Here is a 20,085-nt window from a genome sequence, read left to right as displayed (position 1 = left end):
AGCGGTAATACATCGCTATTTGCTTTTATTGTATGGGGTAGTGAACAACACCCACGTAACAGGACATGATGGAAGCAGGATTCAACTCCGATCAAGCAGGTCAAGAATGAGTTATCTGTCTCTCATTTGGTTTCTTACCTGTTCGGTATCCAGTGTTGTTGAGATAAACGGCAAAGGAGCGCGGCTCATGCTGAGCTTGCCAGGAAGGCGAGGAACAGTTCTCGTTGTTGGTGTATGTGTTGTGGTTGTGGACATACTTCCCAGTCAGCATGGAAGAGCGTGATGGACAGCACATGGGCGTAGTTACAAATGCATTTGTAAAGGAGGTCCCACCGTCCTCCATGATCTTGCGAGTTTTGTTCATCACCTGCAATGAGCCTGACACAGCAAGCGAGACAAATGCATGTTCGGTAAATCAGTTTAAGAAGTTCAAACCTCAACATGTCTTATTACAAAACATGCTGTCAAAAGTAGCCTCTAAAAGTGTTCAATGTGGAAAAGGATCCCTGTAGTTCTGTGGCAATGCAACGACTGTCTGTGGTTCCAGTACTAAGGCCCTTAGCCTCTCAGATGTCTGAGGGAAGCCATTAAATATTAAAAGAGAAAATAAGTCAAACCTGTGATGACAGTCTGAGATTGAGACCTATTGGATGTTATGCTCTCAGAGGAAGGAACCTGATCCAGTGACAACATTTAGGCTTACGTTATGGGACAGATACCAAGGGAGACTTAATCAGCCATTATGTTGGTCAACCAGCATCATCAGCTAAGTTGGTTATGGTGATCCACCAGCTAGACCAGTGCTACCTTAAACCAGCATGGACCAGTATGAAAAACATGCTGGTCTAAAATGGTCTTTCCAGTTTTTGTCTCATTTTCCAAACAGATATGTAAACATTCTGAATTCAAAATGCATTTACTCAAGTAGCAAGATTAATTGTTTTCTGAGGGGGAAAATGTTTTACAAAAATAAGTGACTTCATGCCTTAAACAAGAAAGAAATATCTCCCAGAGTGGTAAGAAAAATGCACATGATCCAAATGGAAAAGAACATTACTTTTCTTACCCAAGTGAGAGATAATTTTCTTATTTTATATAAAAACTCGACTGAGTTTGATGCATTTTTCAGATGACAAAAAAAAAAAAAAAAACCTTACATCATCTTACATGATTTTGCTCCTCAAGTAAATGTATATTGATTTAAGAATGTTACGTAAGCCATAATGGAAATGGTCTACAAATACTACTTGAAACAACAAACCAAAAAAACTAACCAAAACACAAAACAAAACAAAATCTCACAAACATTGAAGTGAATAGTGCAAATTCAAACACCCAAATCATTTAGGGGAATGATAACAATAAAAAAGTTTGGTCTACAGTTCCATTCCCATGTTTTCTCCAAGTATCATTATGGTTTTTGAGGATCTCTACAGTAACTTTCCAGACTACTTGCTGATTCATAACTAATGAATGCCGGGCACTGACAAAGCCTCAAGAGATGTCTCCACCTCATTCGTCTGCAGAACAGATGGGCCATTAATGATGAATTGCATCTGGTATACTCACCCAACTCCACATCCTGGTCATCTGTCATGATGAGTATGATGTTGGGTCTGATGTTCCGTCGGTCACCTTGAACCCGCCCACGCAGGCCTTGACCACGTGTGGTGAAACCAAAGCAGACCAGTGGGGCGGCCAGGACCATCATCCAGGCCAGGCTCACGAGCTGCATCATGGGACTGTTTGAACACGAATCAGAAGGCTGGAATCCTTACAACGTAATCTGTTTAGAAAAGAGCAAAGAGATGTTAATGCTTCGGGTTCCTATAAAGGTCAAAACAAATGTTACTATAGTTAACAGAAATTGGAGAGACTAAAAAGAACCACTTTTCCTTCCTTTCCAAAACAAATGAGAACTCCAGATCCTTGTCTACGACTTCTAATAAATCATTTGCATCTGTTTTTAAGCTCAGTGTCATTTTCACATCCATCCACAAGAACAGCAACAGACCATAGAAAATATCAAACCTTGCTCTGAAAATAAACATAAAAACCCCTTTTAAAGGAATCAACACATGCTTTAAAATTCCAACATATTTCCAGGATGTCCTCCTACTAAAATAAACATACAAAAAGATACTTCAGCTTAAAATTTTTGCATAAAATTGCAACTTAATGAACATAAAAACACTCCATAATCCTACCTGTAAAGTTCCTCGCTTAGTGTCACATGTGGCGTCATACACCCAATATCTTTACTTCAGTCCTGCACTCATATTTACAGACACTTTCTTGAAGTCAGAAAGGCCTGAGTGTCTCTCTCCGTGTGTGCAGACAAGCCAACTCCTTCTCTCTAATCAGTCACACTCCTTCTGTACCACTGAAGACTTGCTATTGGCTATTAAGAGCTGCACCGTCCCAGAACCAGCCAATCACATTTTATGGCCAGGTTGTCATTCAAAAGGTCCAAAGCTTGTGACCCCTAGCGGACACCCGGTGGGAATTACGAAGCCAGTGAAGGCAGTACGGGGGAGAGGGTTTCGCTACATTAACCCTTGTGCTGCGGTCGCTAGTCGCAGGTTTACACACTAACCCCTTTACAAGGCATGGCATTCGCTCTACACAAGCAAAGATCTTTATTCCATAGAAATGCTTCATTGCATAAAAAGGAAGCTGTCTTGTAGTTGTTGTACTAATGCATAAGGTAAAGTCCTTTTTTACATTTTATTTTTCCCTGACATGCATGCATAAAAGGGGGTTTGATTGATATACCTGTCTATTTTCTTCGCGAGTTTATTGTATAAACCTTATGGAGGACCATATTGCTTCTGGCTTCATGCTGATCTTTGTCTCTGATCAATGAGCTGTTAAACAGTATGGCCATTTATGCACCTGAGCCTCATTGCATGCCATTCATTTGGCCTGATTTTGTTTGGCAGTGTAAATGACCCGAATTCAATAGTCATTTCATACTTGTGACAAGAAATGAATGAGTAAATTAGAGTCAGCACTGGTTTTACAGTATCAACTCCAGGCCAATGTGTCCACATATTCAAACTAACAATACTCCGTTTGACAGATGGAAAATCCCTTGAGAATTAGTGACGTAAATCTAAATCATATTATGAGAAAGCAAGGATGTAACCATGTTTTGGACATTGGTGGGGACTAAACCAAATGGGTGTTGTCACAAATGTAACAGAAATTAAATAACCTAAAGGAGCCAAGAAGAAAAAAAAAAAACAGAAAAATAACTGCAATTTATGCAAACTTTCTGCAGAAAGTGATTTTATATGAAAAGTTCAAACTCTTTTTCATGCTGAAAAAGGATATTTTAATGTTTCTTTTCTCACCGCATTCAGTTATGAATTACTTTACATGAATTGTGCAAAAGATCACCTATTTTTAATTGAAAATAGCTAAATTTGACCATCAAAAGTTAGACAATTTGCATAACTGAATATTATCGTAGGTGGTTGAACATGAACATTGAGAAACTCAAGTGGCTTGACATTTACTTGCACCCATAACATTAAACAAAAACATTTTTGCTGTTATCTATCAATCTCCAAAAATGAGTATAAAATTACTCCATTTGACTTGAGTGCTAAATTTAACATATTTTGAAGCCATATGATGTAGCTTACAAGTAATTCTACATTGCTTTCATATTGCTTTTTTTGTAGCTTGACAGATGTGATCGCTATAAAATTTTAATGTAAGGACTGATACCAATGAGAAAAAAAAAAAAACGTGATATGGATTTGGAACAACATTAGGATGAGTAAATAATGTAAATTTTCATTTTCAGTGGGTGGACCACGTTACGTCCTGTTGAATGGAAAACCATGTGCTTGCCCTCCTCCATCATTGTGCAGATGAGGCTGCCTGTCAAATGGAGCTCTAAGTGCTTTTTTGGACAGCGTGGATTTCAGACAGGCAGCATGAGGGATAGTTGGTCCAGTCACCCTGACAGCACTGTACAAACACTGGCGCTGTTTAGACAAACCCCTGGTGCTGGGGATGGCAGGGTCCAGTCAGACCAGAATGTGCATGCGCACACACAATATGACTTCCAGATCTCAACTTCTTAAGGCCCAGAAAATATATATAGAAGTCCATCAGACGTTCATTCATACGTATGCTTCCTTTCCATCATCTGTTTAATGTCTATGGTGGAAATTAGATTGACATTTCTGCATCAGTATTCAATTTAAAGTGCTAAATGAGTCCCTTTCACTGCCATTCTCATGTGAAACCACAAAATGAATTATTGTATGATGTGCCTCCAGCAATTTGAAACTAACATTAATAACGGCAGCCAAAAAAGTCCACATATAAAAGAGCCAATACCGTGCTATTTAGCTCAATCATGTGTTCCTCAAGCAACCCTGAATTAAACTGTCTCTGCCCTTAAAGATGACACATTCACCCTCATTCTAGCACTGTAATTTTAGAAAACAGTCAACCCAAAATAGCTCTTCTATTTTCTTGCCTAGAGGGATGAAGGGTCGTGAATTATAATTTAGTTTTAATTACCCTCATTACTGTGAAAATGTGTTCCAGTTGGTGTCACTGGCAAGAACATACACCACTACTTTTCTCGGATGCGCGAGTTCTCCACTGACCTACGAAAAACAGACCTGCTATCCTCCATTTCCAGGAATAACGGGAAACAAAGCTTCCACACTTCCATGACTCTCGAACACTGAATCAGCACTGGGCTGGTATGCAAAAATGATGTGATGTTTGTGTCTGAAGCCTTCAGCGGAAAACCTGGCGACTTCCTCTGGCTTAGTCGAACTGTTATTTGGATAATGTGCTTGTAATGTGGAGAACAAAAAGTACTTCCAATTCACTCGCTTTAAACATTGTGTAACTATTTAAAAGTTGGTTATATTGAAGTACATTGAGATATAGTGCCCATATCACTCAACTGAACTGAAGTTATACTCCTCAGAATGAACAAGTCAAGAGGATACTTTTGCTAGACGATGTCGTTTTGAAAAATTAAGGATGCTAATTCTTGATAATATTAAGCCAATCATTTTTACTTCTATTCTAGATAATAATTATAATAATAATAATAATAATACTACTAATAATAATAAATAAAAATGCAAAAGCAACAGGTTTGTAGACCCACATTGCTGAAGAACACAAGAAAGCTTTCTTCTGGGTCACAGACAAGCACCAGAGCAAGCATCGTCCCAGCCCTTATTGTTTTTAGGGATTAGAGGAAATGACCCAGTAAATTAGCCTCTACTGTACTAATCAGGGCTAAGATGGGGGAATAATATTTGGGACTTATTAAGAAAAAAAGTTCTCGGAGGTTCAAAGGACCAAAACAAAAAGACTACTATTGGACTTTTCAAGCCTAACACACAGCTGCCAAAAAATAGCCCCATATGAAAGAGGCGCAATTTTCAGATTAATGGATGACAGGACCAGAGTCCTTCAATGTGATCCAAAATCTGTACTTTTATGATTTCACTATGCTTTCAGCCCCCTTCCATGCATACTAAAGCATCCAGTCCCCCCCCCACCTTTCCTAACCACAAAGCGGTGTTTTCTAGCATGTAGTTCTATCAGAGATGGCGGTTCAGAGGTTCTTGGCAAGCAAAAAGCTGCCACTGCTGCCTGTGGTGAAGGCCCAGACCACATACTTTCATGCGCCCTGAACCCCCTTTGACCCACGTGGTAATGTGGGGTGGTTAACCCAAACCTCAAGCACCTGGACTCTCAAAAGACTCTCGGAAACGAGTGCCGCCGAATTCACAGGCTTCATAGGTAAGGATAGATGAGTTTCTGAGGAAGAGGCCACACGATTAAGATCAGAATGTCATGACCCGGCACATTCTTTCCAACCGAGCTGGGTTTTTATAACATCTAGACTGCATCACGAATAGTCTGGTTTCTGTCAATCCTTCGTCCACCAAGGCCGCTTTCGTAACATGTGCGATCAGCTTCTAAAAATCACTGAAAACCCTGATCCCTGTCAGCTTGAAATAATTCCTTTTAAACCAGAGCACCATGCAAGAACTCGCCCTTCACCATGGCAAAGTTGTTTGTGCATATTCATTGCAAATGAGAGTCCCTCGTGAGCAAAGAACAAGCATAAATCAAACCAGATGGCACTGCTAAATAGTGAGTCAGCCATTCATAAATGCAAGGTTTCCATAGACAAAGACAGTCTCGAGGGCTAATCCCCCTTTCCATTCCCTCACTATAGAGACTTTGCTCGTTCCGAGTTCTTCACAGAATGTGCCTGTACAGAAGCCAAGTCACTGGAGAACAATCAGCAGGAAGAACACTTCACTGTTTATTGGTTGTGACAGTTGCATTTTAATTATCAAAGAGTCCAAGGTAAGATTTGTTTTCTTTAACGAAGCTCAGAATATCCCATTACCTGACAGAAATCACTGAACAAGGTGTTCTGAAACATCACACCTGTCTCAGAAGCTTGCCAATTATTTTGTGCATTTGCAAAAAATTTGCTTATAGTACCTTTTAAAGGGATTGTTCATGCAGAATATGTGACTTATATTTACTTATAAACAGCCAATATGTTAATTATAGGCATGATAACAAGCAACTTAATAGTGAGAACTGGTCCTTATACTAAAGTGTTACCTAAAATGTTGTTCCAAACTTTTATGGGCCCTATTTTAACGATCTAAACGCAAAGTGTAAAGCGCACTGCGCAGGTGCACTCAGGGCGTGTCCAAATCCACTTTTGCTATTTTAATGATGGAAAAACAGTTGGCGCGCACGACCGCATGGTCTAAATGGGTTGTCCCTATTCTCTTAATGAGTAATGGGTGTTTTTTGGGCGTAACGTGCAATAAACCAATCAGAGTCTCATCTTCCATTCCCTTTAAGAGCCAGTTGCGCTCGTACCATGACGGATTTGCTATTTACACAGCTCCTTAAAATAGCAATGTGCCAGTAATGCGCCTGAACACACCTCTTTTTTAGACCAGCATGCCAATGGGCGCAAAAAAATGAGCGCAAAGCATTTGCTAATTAAACGGCGTGGCGCTGGACAGGAAAATGCGTACGGTGCTGGACTGAAACTAGCAAACACACTTGCGCTGCGCCTTGCGTCGCATTGCGCCGGGTGTATAATAGGGCCCTATAACTTTCTTCATTAACACTTTACTTAATGCCTTTATGTATAATGCATTATATAGGTTATTAAAGGGTATAATGCATTATATTTATAATGTGTGTTGTAATACATTGTGACTATGAAAAATGCATAGTGTAACAATGAATTGATGTTATAATGTATTAACTGTAGTTACAAATATTCATGAGAATGTACAATGCATTATAAAGTGCATTATGATTTTAAAACTACTTTTATAATGCATTATACATAAAGTACATAAAGTGTTTCCCTTTTCTTCGTTTGAAAAGGGGGGAAAAGAGATTTTATGTATAAAATAAAAGTCTATGGTATTTAAAACAACATGACTTTCATTGGAGGAAAAAAAAAGTTTAATTATTAAATATTACAATTATTTTACAATTATATATATATATATATATATATATATATATATATATAAAATATTATTATTTTTGTTCCACAAAGAAAGATGATTTTAGAATGAAATGAGATTGAGTAGATGAGAATATAATTTTTTTGGTGTTCCTCTCAGACAGTTCCTCTCACTTGGGTGATCTTCTGGAAAGTTTTACATAGCAAAAGAAAGGCTGTTGGAATTGCATGGAGACTTCACATTGATGACAGTTTCTGCAGAGGCTGTTTGCATATTTCTGTATGCTGATTATTCCCATCGGTGGAGAAATGATTACTTAGCCACAGAATTCTGAGGTTTTGTGTTTTGCAACGTTTCTTTTTTTAAAATCAGCCAGGACTTTGCTGCTCCATCCACAGTGTCAAAGCCTACAAAATTGTGGAGGACTGTGGTCAGCCACACCACATGAGCCTCCATCAACAAGAGGATTCCATCTAGAGGTCGACCGATATATCAGTCGGCCGATATATCGGGCCGATATTTGTCATCTTTTTATATATCGGCATCGGCCGATATACGTGTTTAGTAGCGTCGATTTAAAGTCAGGCACGTCGGCGGGCAGCCCCGTGTTATTGTTGCAGTGGAAAGTGCTGCTGTGCATTTGAAGGACCCCAAGCCAAAACTGTTGGAGAAGTTGGCAGCTCTCACAAACACTGCAGCGTGATTGAGGGCTCCGTTACTCCACCCCGCTCACAGACAGCACCGTGCTCGGAGAGACAGCTGTCCTGGAGCTGCCTAGAACCGTGAATCACATTTGTTCGGAAGCATGGTTTGATGCAGACAATGACCAGGTTTCCATCCAACTCATTTGTATTTAGGGATGTCAATATTCGATAATTTCCATGATCGAAAGTAGTTTAAATTTACGATCAATTAATAACCTTAATGCTGCAAAATGCGTCTGCAGCGGTATTATTATTATGTGCAAAAGCCACTTGGAAAAAAAGCTTTCTCACCCGAATTAAAGGGGTTTTATTATGAATAAAATGCTAGTAGCAGTACTGTAAAATGAATAGATGTGATTATGATCATTTGATAAAATGAAGAGAGCGCGCCATACGTTGGAGATCATTTTACTTTGTTGACTGTTTCTCGTCAATGAGACCGCTGAATGCGCCTCTTTACATGGTTTCGTGCAACTGCAATGTTTTCAAATGACACTAGTGGTGCAACGGATCATCATTGATCCGTGATCCGTTTGGATCAATATCTTCGGCTCGGCACACACGTGACCCGCGGATTAGTTTATGAAAAAAAAAAAAAAAGTTGCGCATGTTCAGTCCACACTCAGTGGTCATGGCGAGCGGAGGAACGGAGGAGCTTGAACGCCCCGCGCATTTTGGCTTCCCTGTCAGATATAATGATGAAGGAAAGAGGTTAGAGTGTAAAGCCGTATTTCTAAATTTATTTCTAAATACAAATAGAGTGTATTTAGTCGTTACGACATCCCGTCACGCACCCACTTCAGCGAAAAGATTGTGCCAGATCTTTATGAACAGGAGAAGAAAAAAGTTGTGGATGAACTATCCCCAAGCATCCTCTGTTGCGCTCACGACAGAAGGGTGGACATCCAGGGGGACGGAGAGCTCTGTGACGTTAACTGCTCACTTCATCACAGCACACTGGGAGATGAGAAGTCCAGCTATTATGTAAAAAATAAGATATTATGCCATGTGCACTTTAAGTTGATTTCATATATTTTAATTTCATAATTTAATGTTAATAAAAAAAAGACAAAACGTATGTTTATTTGTCTTGGCCTTTTTTTTTTTTTTTTGCTGATCCGAAAAATGATCCGATCCATAAGAGGACGAGCGAGCGCGGGTTTGGCTAGATGTATTTGGAGGTTATTGCTCACGTCTCGTTCTGCACATATCCAAATGTTTCCATATTCGCAATGTATCTGAATGTTAAAACTATAATATTTTTTATTTTTTTAATGTAAACTAGACGCAAAAGATCATCCTCTTCACATGAGCAAAAACGTGCATAACAGCAGAGTGGATCGGTATAATATGGTCTAATTAAACTGACCAGTGTAACCTTTTATATGTTTGGTTGACTGTACTTTATTTTAATAATGAACAGACTGCGATGTAAGTTTGAAATTAGAATGCACTTTAGATGTTCTGTGTCATTTATACCAAACACAAATGTTGCTGGTTGCTAGTGTTTTTGCAGCACTACTGTTATTTATTTTCTATATATTAAATGTTTTATATTTTTCAGTTTAATTGATTTTTATTTCTAAAATTGTATTTATTTAAATATATATTTAAGTTTACATTTATGTTCCAACAAACTTGAAAAGTTCTACTTGATAAATGCTTAAAAACTTTTATGTAAATGATTGACATACATAAAAATCGGCAGCACATATCGGCCATCAGCTGACCCTGACCTCTAAACATCGGCATCGGCTATAGAAAAACCCATATCGGTCGATCTCTTCCACCCACATCTGAGTGACGAAGGCCAACATAACTAGTGTGATGCGACCAATTTTAGAATGTGCACCCAAATGTAACATTGGACCACACTGATTTTCATTGGGGAAAAAAATACATTGGAGAAATAAAAAAAAAATCCATCAACAAGAGCCATCCACCCACATGGGAGTGAGGAAAGCCAACAAAACTAGTGTGATGTGACCAGTTTTAAAGTGGGTACCCAAATGTAACTTCTTTGCTCAATCAACTTCGGGGCACATTTTGTTCTCACTAATGGAACAGACGACTGATTATGTGGTAAGAAAAAGAATGTGGAATCCGACTGAAGTGGCTTCAGTTTGTTCTCACATCACTGGACCATTCGGACCAATCTTTACAGAGTGAATGGATACACTGCAGTCACATGAATGACAACCATGCCAACTGACTTACACTCAAACACCTTTTCTAAATGGGGAAACCATGTGCAACTTTGCTACTCTGCCTGATAGCTCACAGAACATAGAAAAAACCTTTTTGGGTTACAGTCACTGAAAGGAGATTCAGCTGATGAAGTTTAGATAATCACAAACCTATCTGTACTAAGTATGCAAGAGTTTCTAAATCACAGTATGTTGTAAACATGCAAAATTAACTACCCAATATCAACCTTTAATCATTTTAATCATAAATAAAAAGGATTTATAAGGTTTATAAAACAGACAAAAATAAAATAAATAAATAAATAAATAAATAAATAAAATATTACAATCATTTTATGTACAAATATAAACTTTCATAAATAGAAAATTATAAATTAATTGAAAACTTTAATATCTAACACTAATATTTGTTAATCACATTCTGATGGTTCTCTGAAGTTCCAAAGCACCTAAAATATAAGTAATGAATTTACAAATCTGAATTAAATCACAAACAGAGAAAGCCCCTTTTCTACATTTGAATGACTACATAAGTTCCATGACAAAAGCCAGAGCTTTGCCCTGGTAGTCACGCTGCCCCATTGGGGGAAGTCTTTCAAAAATCCAAAAAAGTTCTTCCAAATGCAAGGCTGTGTGCTTGAAACATCCCATTGATGTTCCAGAGTAGTTTTTCTCTTTGGCACTTACCATGTTTGTGTGTTTATCTAGAGACTTGACTTGTGCTGAAGGAACAGAAGCTTTTCTATCTGCTGGAACAGCTGAGCAAACCGCCAAAATCAAATCAAATCAGGAGAGGCAGCAGTTGTCAACAGTGTAATACCAGCCAGCATAAAAATGCCACTGTCCAAACAGGAGCGCATGCCATATGGACGCCTGTAGGCCAAAGTTCTTCATCCTGACAGAGTTATCTAGTGGTTTCTGAAGAAATGGACTAAAACGACCAACTTCTAGTGGTTACGTAGTATTTTGTTTAAGCCTAGAGCATTAGAAGATACACATGAACTACTATGAACTATTACTTCATTTTTTTTCTTAGAGGCTTTTATGAAACACATTTCAACATGCAATGGACTATATTTAGCAGATAATTGTTAGTGTTTAACCACTGGCATAAAGGCTTTGACAATGTGGTTTCAGAGAAAACAGCAGTGACTTTCATTGAAAACAAGTTTTATGCTAATCTCCAAGGAGACCCAAAAGAGAGTGGGGGCTCAGGGGTCCTGTTACCTGACAGAGCCCATCTCATTCATTATTAATGCATGTAAATGTCATTAAAATAATCTCCCTCCCACAGACTTCAAAGCCTTGCGGGAAACAGGAATTTGGACCAATGAGAGTAGGGCCTACCCAGCACGAAACAAATAAAAGCCTGGCAACTAACAAAACTGTCCAGCGACAGCTGGTTAGGACAAAAACACTGATTTAGATTGCAGAACGACAAAGGACAGTAGTAGACAAAAAAGATTAATTAATTTGTACTTCTGGGAACTTGTGCAGACAGTCTGAACACTTTGAAAGATTGATGCCATGGCCACTTTAGTTCCCCAGGCTGCCAAGCTGCTTTGCCATGCCAGCTCACATTAACAGCCTCGCACAAACCCACACCCAGCTGCAGCTGATGGCAGTCGACCGTGTCGTTGCTCAAGAACCCCATCTACTGGGCCTCACTCGCACCTTAAAGCCCACCCAAAACCCCTCTGTAATCTCCAAACTAAGCTCACATCACCACCACTGTTTTCTGAATGCCAAGGCGGGGGGCTAGAGCAATTTTTATGAATTTTGCATAACCCAATATACTAGCAGCAGAGAGGTCCCTAAAGTCACTTTGCTGGAGAGTGACTGTGGAGCTATGGGTGACCCATACCGCGGCATATGTGACTCTTGGTGAGTGCAGCACAGCATCTCGACTGTGGGAGAAAAAGAGCGAGCAGGCTCAAACATACAAGGCGCAGAATTCAGAGCTAAGCAAATTCCATTCAGCTCCTCCTCGGCTTGGCTTTGGGAGAGATTAGCTTTCTCTTATGAAGGCCCAACTCATTAGCCACCTGCAAAGTCGGTCTTCAGTCAAGGCTTCAGACCTCCTCGACATTCTCCGGCTACTTACCCTGCTGTTTAAATGCAAGTACAATCAACTGCGATCGCCAGGTAAAACTGAAATCAGCTCTGACCAAATTTGGCAGTGTCCTAACAGAGATTCTTCCTGGCGTTTTTGCTCAAGTTGAAGCAGCTGAAGCAAGCCATCCTTGCCTCTCTCGGTCAGCTGGGAGGTCTCGCTGGAGAGGTTTTCAGGCCATTTCTTTAAGTATGTGGTTAATGAAAGAAGCAAAAAAGCAGATCTCCAAAGACAGCATAATGGAGGAGGGGCAATGTCAAACATTTGGCCTTTGATCAACTCGGTATATGACAAATAACAGAGAAACAGACACAGTAAAAGCATTTTATGGGTCTTTGGTGGGAGGCGGAGAAAAATTAATTACAGCTGCAACCAGCCATACCATAATAAATGTGCTTCTTTGTCTTGAGAAATGCTCTTCTTTCAGTGCCTTTGACATTCAGTTCATATTCTCCACAAAACATACATCCCTAAAAAAAAAAAAAAAAAAAAAGACATTTTGTAACTCCAGATTCCAATATAAAACTAGTTAAAGGGAACCTCCCAGAGAATACGTTTCATCTAAACTTTTATTTTTTAAAGAAATCTTCCTCGCACCACAGTGGCAAATACACCAAACACATTATAATACCACATAAAGAAAATATTCAAATTGCTTCAGTGAGTTTCCACTGACGTAACCGTCCTGAATAAATAAATCAATGTCTTTTCCATTAAATCAGCAGCCAGCTCCCACATGAAGAACATAGGGAGCCAAGCAAATCTGTTTGAGCTGGAGTATCCTTGCCGCTTAAGTGATCCTTATATTATATGTGCCGTTTGCTGACTGAAGACGCGTGGCACCATGACAAGCCTTAAGACATAGATCCTGTGCTTTTAGAGAAAAGGGTGCCACCGGGCCGCATCTATGCCAGAAGGGTTCCGTGTCTTGGAGGCCAATTTGTTGTTGACATGGGCACAGATGTATACTGATGAAAAGTCCCATCTGATAATGACTGATGAATATTCCTACTGGAACACTTGTCAAAACAAATTAGCAGTTTCTTTCACATGGTACATGGCAAATTCAAGGTTTTGTGCACTTGTTTAAGTAGTCTAAAAGTGTGAGATTTTAATCCAATTAAATTCAGTCATACTTCCGATGTCATAGAAGGGCACAGGTGAAAAGGAGGAAAAGAAGGTCAGATCAAAACAGAATTAGAACGGGATTCCATTGACTCCTGAAGTTAACGAGCCAAACTGAATTTTGTTCAAACAAACATAAATACTTGTTCTACCGGCAAGCACACACGGCAGGCCTCACGACTGGAACATATGGCCTGTCTGAAAGTGGAGAGACCGTGTTACTCCATTTAATGCCAGGATCAAGTTTCAACTCACACTTTTTTTTAATCAGTTGGACCAAAGTAAGAGATTTAGTTGCTGCATCTCGAATGACAAAGCCACAGAAGTGCACATCAGAGCTTTACATGTTGTCAGATGTGTTGGAAAGCACATACTCAATGCTGGTGAAACCACAAGCACTTTCCAGTGGATGTTCATTTAAGACTCTATCTCTTATAGCGAAGACTGCTGCAACCTGAAAGCTGAACATGTACAAGGGGCGCTTAGGAACAGAATTCCAGACTGTTTTTGGGAGGGGTAAGTGGGTGGATGGAGGGCTCTGTCAGCAGGACCCAGTCAGATCATTTCTGTCCTAGTGTGAAATGGTACACTTCCAGAATGCAGGGCATGTACAGACAGAATCTCTGCAGAAAGACACAGACTATAAGAAAAAAAAACCCATCCCTGACCTTATCCGTCACTCTCTGCTATAGACACCGATGGGATGTTAGACATAAAAGGAGAAAAAAAATACCCTATTTGTTATCCATCTCTTCAGCCACATGAAAAATGCAACCTGTAATTTGTACTCTGATGCTCCCTTCGCCAGCGCTTGAGGCGTGAATGCGTGTGGCTTTTTACGAAGCGTGCGATCACATCATTTGTAACGTAATTAACTTTGAGTGCACTGGCATTTTTCTGACACCTGTACTTACAGGTCACGCCCATCCACAGACTGTATGATCTTTTCAAAATCACAGGATTCATTTTCAAAAGAAGTGCAGGCAAATATTCACATGTATTTACGAATTCACAGCCAGCAGGCCAAACCTAAAATGCAGAGTGCCAGAGAAAAACATGCCATATGTAAATGAGCCTGAGCAGAGCTCTGGAATTCAAATTTATGAGAAAAATAAGAGAAAGTTCAAAATAAGAAAGTCGTACCATGATATAAGATAAGTCAAAGAGGAAATAAAGTCGCATTCAAAAGAAATGTCAAATAATGTTCATTTTGAGAATTAAATAGTCGCAATTACAACAAAGCAGCTATTTGCGAGAAAGAAATGTTTTAAGTCAGAATTAAAAATAATCAATTTAAATTATTACGGGTGGAAGTGTCATGTGCAAAATAGAAAATTGTAATGTGAGGTTTGCAACTAAAAAAATAAATTAAAAATTTGTACATATAGTATATATCAATTTATATTTAGTGTATATATATATTTTATATAACTTTTGAAGTAGCAATTAAGAGATTAAGTTAAACAGGCTTTTATCCTTCTCCTGGAACAGTCACAAAATTAAATAGAGACTGGACACTTATTTCTTCTTTTTGTATAATAAAACATCTGTCAATCAACTAAAAACAACATTTTGTTAAAATTAATTAAAAGAGGAGAAAACCATATGCAATTTCCCTACCCTTGATCTACATCTAATTTCTTTATTGCCACATTGATCACACCATGGCAACCAAACAGGAAAACCACAGAACCACTTCATTTGGATGGTACGGCTCTCCAGTGGCTTGCATGTTAGGCCCTGGCGAGACAAACCCAAAGCAATGAAAGGTTTATAGGCATTCCACTCAAGAGCAAGCCACAGCAGAGGTCAGACTCATATCCCCATGGTAAAGATGAGAGAGACATGAAAGCAAATCAAAGTCGTTCAGCAACAGAATATGCTTGAGTCTGGATACGTTGCATGCTTAGAGCTGTCATGTTTGAAAGAGGCTGTTATGGACCCACTCAATTCATTCCTGCAGCAGCTGAAGAAGAAAAAATAAATTTAACAGAAAGGGTGGGAGGTTACGTTTTTGAAAGCATTGCATGCTGTCTTTTATTAGGTGAGCTGTTGGCAGAGCTGCATGCCTATTCTTCCCCCCCAGTTGGTTCTCTATTTCTATTCTGAATTAGTGGAGGATAAAAGCATCACCCCCTGGCCACACCACCTTTTTGAGCCTCTTTCACCCCAGTGCATCCTGGCGGCTGCTTAATTGTATGTGATATTGGCAGGCCCTTTTTCTTTCAACCTTAAATAGGATTGCCTGTTCTCTACAACTTTGTACAGTGTAATAGGCATGGAGAATGCCATCCATAGGCAGGTAAGAAAATGTGTAAGAATGTTTAAGAACACAAGGGAAGGCTCGGGTTGATACAATGGTGGTTAGACCCTTTGACCTCCTAGGCAAAGGCCTCTGAGCTCTTTCAACTTCCCCTTACAAAACTGAAAGGCCCTAAATTTCTTTCAGACCTAGTCCATCACAATCCTCCACAATGACTCTTCCAGAGTCACCCAGTCCTGAGTGTTCAGAAAACCCCTAACAATGTCTGTTTTTTGGACAAGCCAAAAACAACTAAACATCTGTGCCTCTTCTTCTGTTCACCTGCTATGATGTGAATAAAGAAGATCAATAATGACTGGCTCCATTACCTTACCAATTACCCCAAGGTGTTCAAGTAGGTGTCCAAGTAGCACCTAAGTCTAGAACTTATTAGCAGAGTGCATCTTAAAAAAAAAAAAAAAAAAAAAAAAACCTATATATATATATATATATATATATATATATATATATATATATATATATATATATATATATATATATATATATAGTACAGACCAAAAGTTTGGACACACCTTCTCATTCAAAGAGTTTTCTTTATTTTCATGACTATGAAAATTGTAGATTCACACTGAAGGCATCAAAAGTATGAATTAACACATGTGGAATTATATATGGAATTATATACATAACAAAAAAGTATGAAACAACTGAAAATATGTCATATTCTAGGTTCTTCAAAGTCGCCACCTTTTGCTTTGATTACTGCTTTGCACACTCTTGGCATTCTCTTGATGAGCTTCAAGAGGTAGTCACCTGAAATGGTCTTCCAACAGTCTTGAAGGAGTTCCCCGAGAGATGCTTAGCAATTGTTGGCCCTTTTGCCTTCACTCTGCGGTCCAGCTCACCCCTAAACCATCTCGATTGGGTTCAGGTCCGGTGACTGTGGAGGCCAGGTCATCTGGCGCAGCACCCCATCGCTCTCCCTCTTGGTCAAATAGCCCTTGATGCCTTCAGTGTGACTCTACAATTTTCATAGTCATGAAAATAAAGAAAACTCTTTGAATGAGAAGGTGTGTCCAAACTTTTGGTCTGTACTGTATATGTATATATATATATATATATATATATATATATGGAGACACCATTTGGAGCTCCTCAGATTGACCCCAGAATCTCTTTATGAAGTTGCTTCAAAATACAATGTCAATTGCCATAAACCTTTAATTTTCTATTTAATTATTGAATTCGATTGGAGGAAGAGCCTTTATCATCAAGTTCTGACCATAGGAACCAGTGGAAGCCTCAAGTTCTTGAAAGACACATACAGAACGGTCCAGGTCTTGGGTATCTAGTCAACCCAAATTGGATTTGCTTACCATGAGCCTGATGCAATAGTGTGATGCTCAATAATCACTTGGGGGCACTATTGAGATCTCATTCAATTTTATTTTTCTCACAAGTTCCTAAAGCAGGAAGAATCATCCAAACATCAAGAATGCACTCTATAAAGGGAGATCAGTGATATTCACAGTGAAATCATAAACTATAGATCATAAAGTAGTGCTATGAGCTACAGATATGCAAGACAACATCATGCACTGTCAGCTCTCAATTACAGCTATGATGTCACCCACCCTTCCCTTTTTAATTACAACCTCACTTCCTGCAGGAACACTATTATTAAGCTGAGATAAACAGCTACTACACAGTGTGGCTCAATTTCCTCTCTCACTGCCTATCTAAACAAGACGTTTAATGTCCATGTGGTGGGAATGGCTGTGCAACTTACACAATGGTGCTCCTCAGAGGATCCTGGGAACAGCTGTCACCGTTGACCACCTACACATGGTGCCATTTTTCCACCACTTGACAGAAAGCACCGTACATACAAGGCTGTTAAATCTCCAGCATGATGGCAACTGTGATTTATTTGACAACAGCACTGAATATATGCAACTAGTTAAAAGCAAAGAACCATTTTATAAACAGCACAATAGCCATGCGGCGCAGTGGCACAAGGGTTCCCACTGCTTTTGATTTGAGTTTGTAAGTGAACACGAATGGCAGGGGGTTAAATACTTAACACATGTCCAAAGCCTTAGGGAAACTGAGAAGCCATACAGGATATTAAATCACAGCATATGAAATGGTCATTGACAATAAGAATGGAATCTAAATTTAAAATCACAAAAATTATTCCCAGAGTTGTTTTTTCAATACAAGTCCTACTTCTCTCTCTCTCTCATTCTCTCTCTCTCTCTATCACACACACACACACACACACACACACACACACACACACACACACACACACACACACACACACACACACACACACACAAACACACAAACAGAGCTTAGAGTTCATGCTCTCTCATGGACCCACTCTCATAGTACAGCTGATCCCTGCTCAAACACTCCAAAAGACCGAACAGCTACTGAAACAATATTAGTGTTGGCAGATCCAAATCTTGAACTGTAAATTATTTGCAGCAGCTGCAGCGGCTGTTTAGACTTTGACACAAAACCGCAGCAATCTCTAAAAGATGCGGGGATCAGGATCATGTATCTGTTTACGCAAATATGAAAATTCCAGCATTATTTACTCACGCTTAAGCCATGCCAAACACGTATGTCATTCGTTATATGAAAAAGATGTATAAAATATTTCTCCTTTTGTGTTCCAGAAAAGAAAGTACATAGGAACATAGGAATTACATAGGAAGCTCCAAAATGTTGGTCTGTTCATCAGACAAAGCTATCAGATGGCTCCAGACTCAGAATGTAATTCATGAGTTGAATGTACCACTTTTAGAGTGCTGTTTCATGATTTTGGAGCTTGACAACCTGGAGTAGCCAGAAAATTTAACAATATTTCCTTTTGCAATCCATAAAAAGCCATACAGGTTTAAAACAACATGCAGGTGAGTAATTGGCAACTTTCCTTTTTGAAGGTACCATTCATTTAAAACAGTGCATGGAAATGAGAAGCAGACTCATATATTTAAAACTAATTGCACCTAGAGCAAGTGATTGATGAAGAGCTTTAACTGACAAGTTTATGACATGACGGCTCTGTTCACAAAGAATGATCAGGTCAAGGGTATTGTCTGCTTTCAAACGTAGACAAGGGTTTGAGTCCATAAACAGACTTTACTTCAGATCTCCTCAAAGACCTCAGAGCTACAACACCTAATTACATATGGCTCATGTAAAAAGAAAGACGTACTGAAAAGCAGTTTTGGCTACTAATGCAACCCATCAAGATTGATTTGGCAAGGTAATTTTTAGCTTCACGTTAAATCAAACCCACTTGTGCGTTAAATTGATTCAACGAAAGGTAATGTCTGCATAAGCTTCATCTCTCAAATGAGTTTTCAAACACTAATGACATTAGAGCAACTAATAAGGCATAACTGTACATCCACAGAAATGAAAACACACTGAATGAGAAGAAATTAGCTCCAAATTCATGACCCTTCATAATCCCGCAGTCGTCACTGGTAATGACTGCCTTCATTGTAAAATCTCAACACTGGTGCTGATGTATTTGTGGTTTTCTCAAATGAATTTCAGCGTGTGAGTGAGTGAGTGATGTTGACATGGCTGATTAATGTGTGTAAATAAACATCATTCAAACAACTCTGTCTTTGTGGCATTCCTGGCATCACACTTCTGCCCCCATCACCCTTACAGCTGTACAGTCCCCTCAGCAAACACCTTGTGCCGTATACATGCCCGGCAGCAACATATTATTACTAGACATCTAGTTCTTCATTGGCAGGTCTCCCTTTTTTGGTTTACTGGAGTTGAGTGAAACTTGTGGCATGACTTCTTTTGAGTCGCCTCTTCGTTTGCATATGTTGCAACCCGGTCCAGGAGATGTTTTATACTGCCACATTTGTTCAGAAAGAAGAGAGTCAGTTTAATGTAAGACATGACTGATGATGTTTGAATGCATTAAATTTGTGTCAGACTAAAAAATAATTTGTGAGTTAATATATAGGCTAGTTAAAGTTTGTAAATTGCAGTAGATTTAGCTTAGAACAAGCACTTATTATCAAATTTATGAGAATGTATAACTGACACAGAAGGTGATACTTAAAAGTCTGTAGTGAGATATTCACTACAACTTTTCAGCAAGACAGCAATCAAATCAAGG

At 39.1% G+C, this 20,085-nt stretch overlaps 1 protein-coding gene across 7 annotated transcripts in view; it reads right to left on the bottom strand.

The window, feature by feature from the left end:
• sulf1 (sulfatase 1) overlaps positions 1-20,085 on the bottom strand; it is a 107,094-nt gene that overhangs the window by 21,199 nt on the left and 65,810 nt on the right. For all 7 annotated transcript variants that reach the window (XM_059524615.1, XM_059524611.1, XM_059524610.1 and 4 more), the window contains 2 exons: positions 1,570-1,786; positions 139-378 (listed from right to left, as the gene is read on the bottom strand). In XM_059524615.1, the coding sequence (XP_059380598.1) occupies positions 139-378; positions 1,570-1,738 (409 nt within the window). In that variant the 5' untranslated portion in view covers positions 1,739-1,786. The remainder of the gene's footprint in view (positions 1-138; positions 379-1,569; positions 1,787-20,085) is intronic.

Source organism: Carassius carassius, chromosome 35 (genome assembly GCF_963082965.1).
Source record: "Carassius carassius chromosome 35, fCarCar2.1, whole genome shotgun sequence".
In the NCBI taxonomy this organism is placed as follows: Eukaryota; Metazoa; Chordata; class Actinopteri; order Cypriniformes; family Cyprinidae; genus Carassius; species Carassius carassius.
The sequence above is the reverse complement of the archived record's forward strand: the minus strand, read 5'-3'. Positions and strand labels throughout refer to the sequence as shown.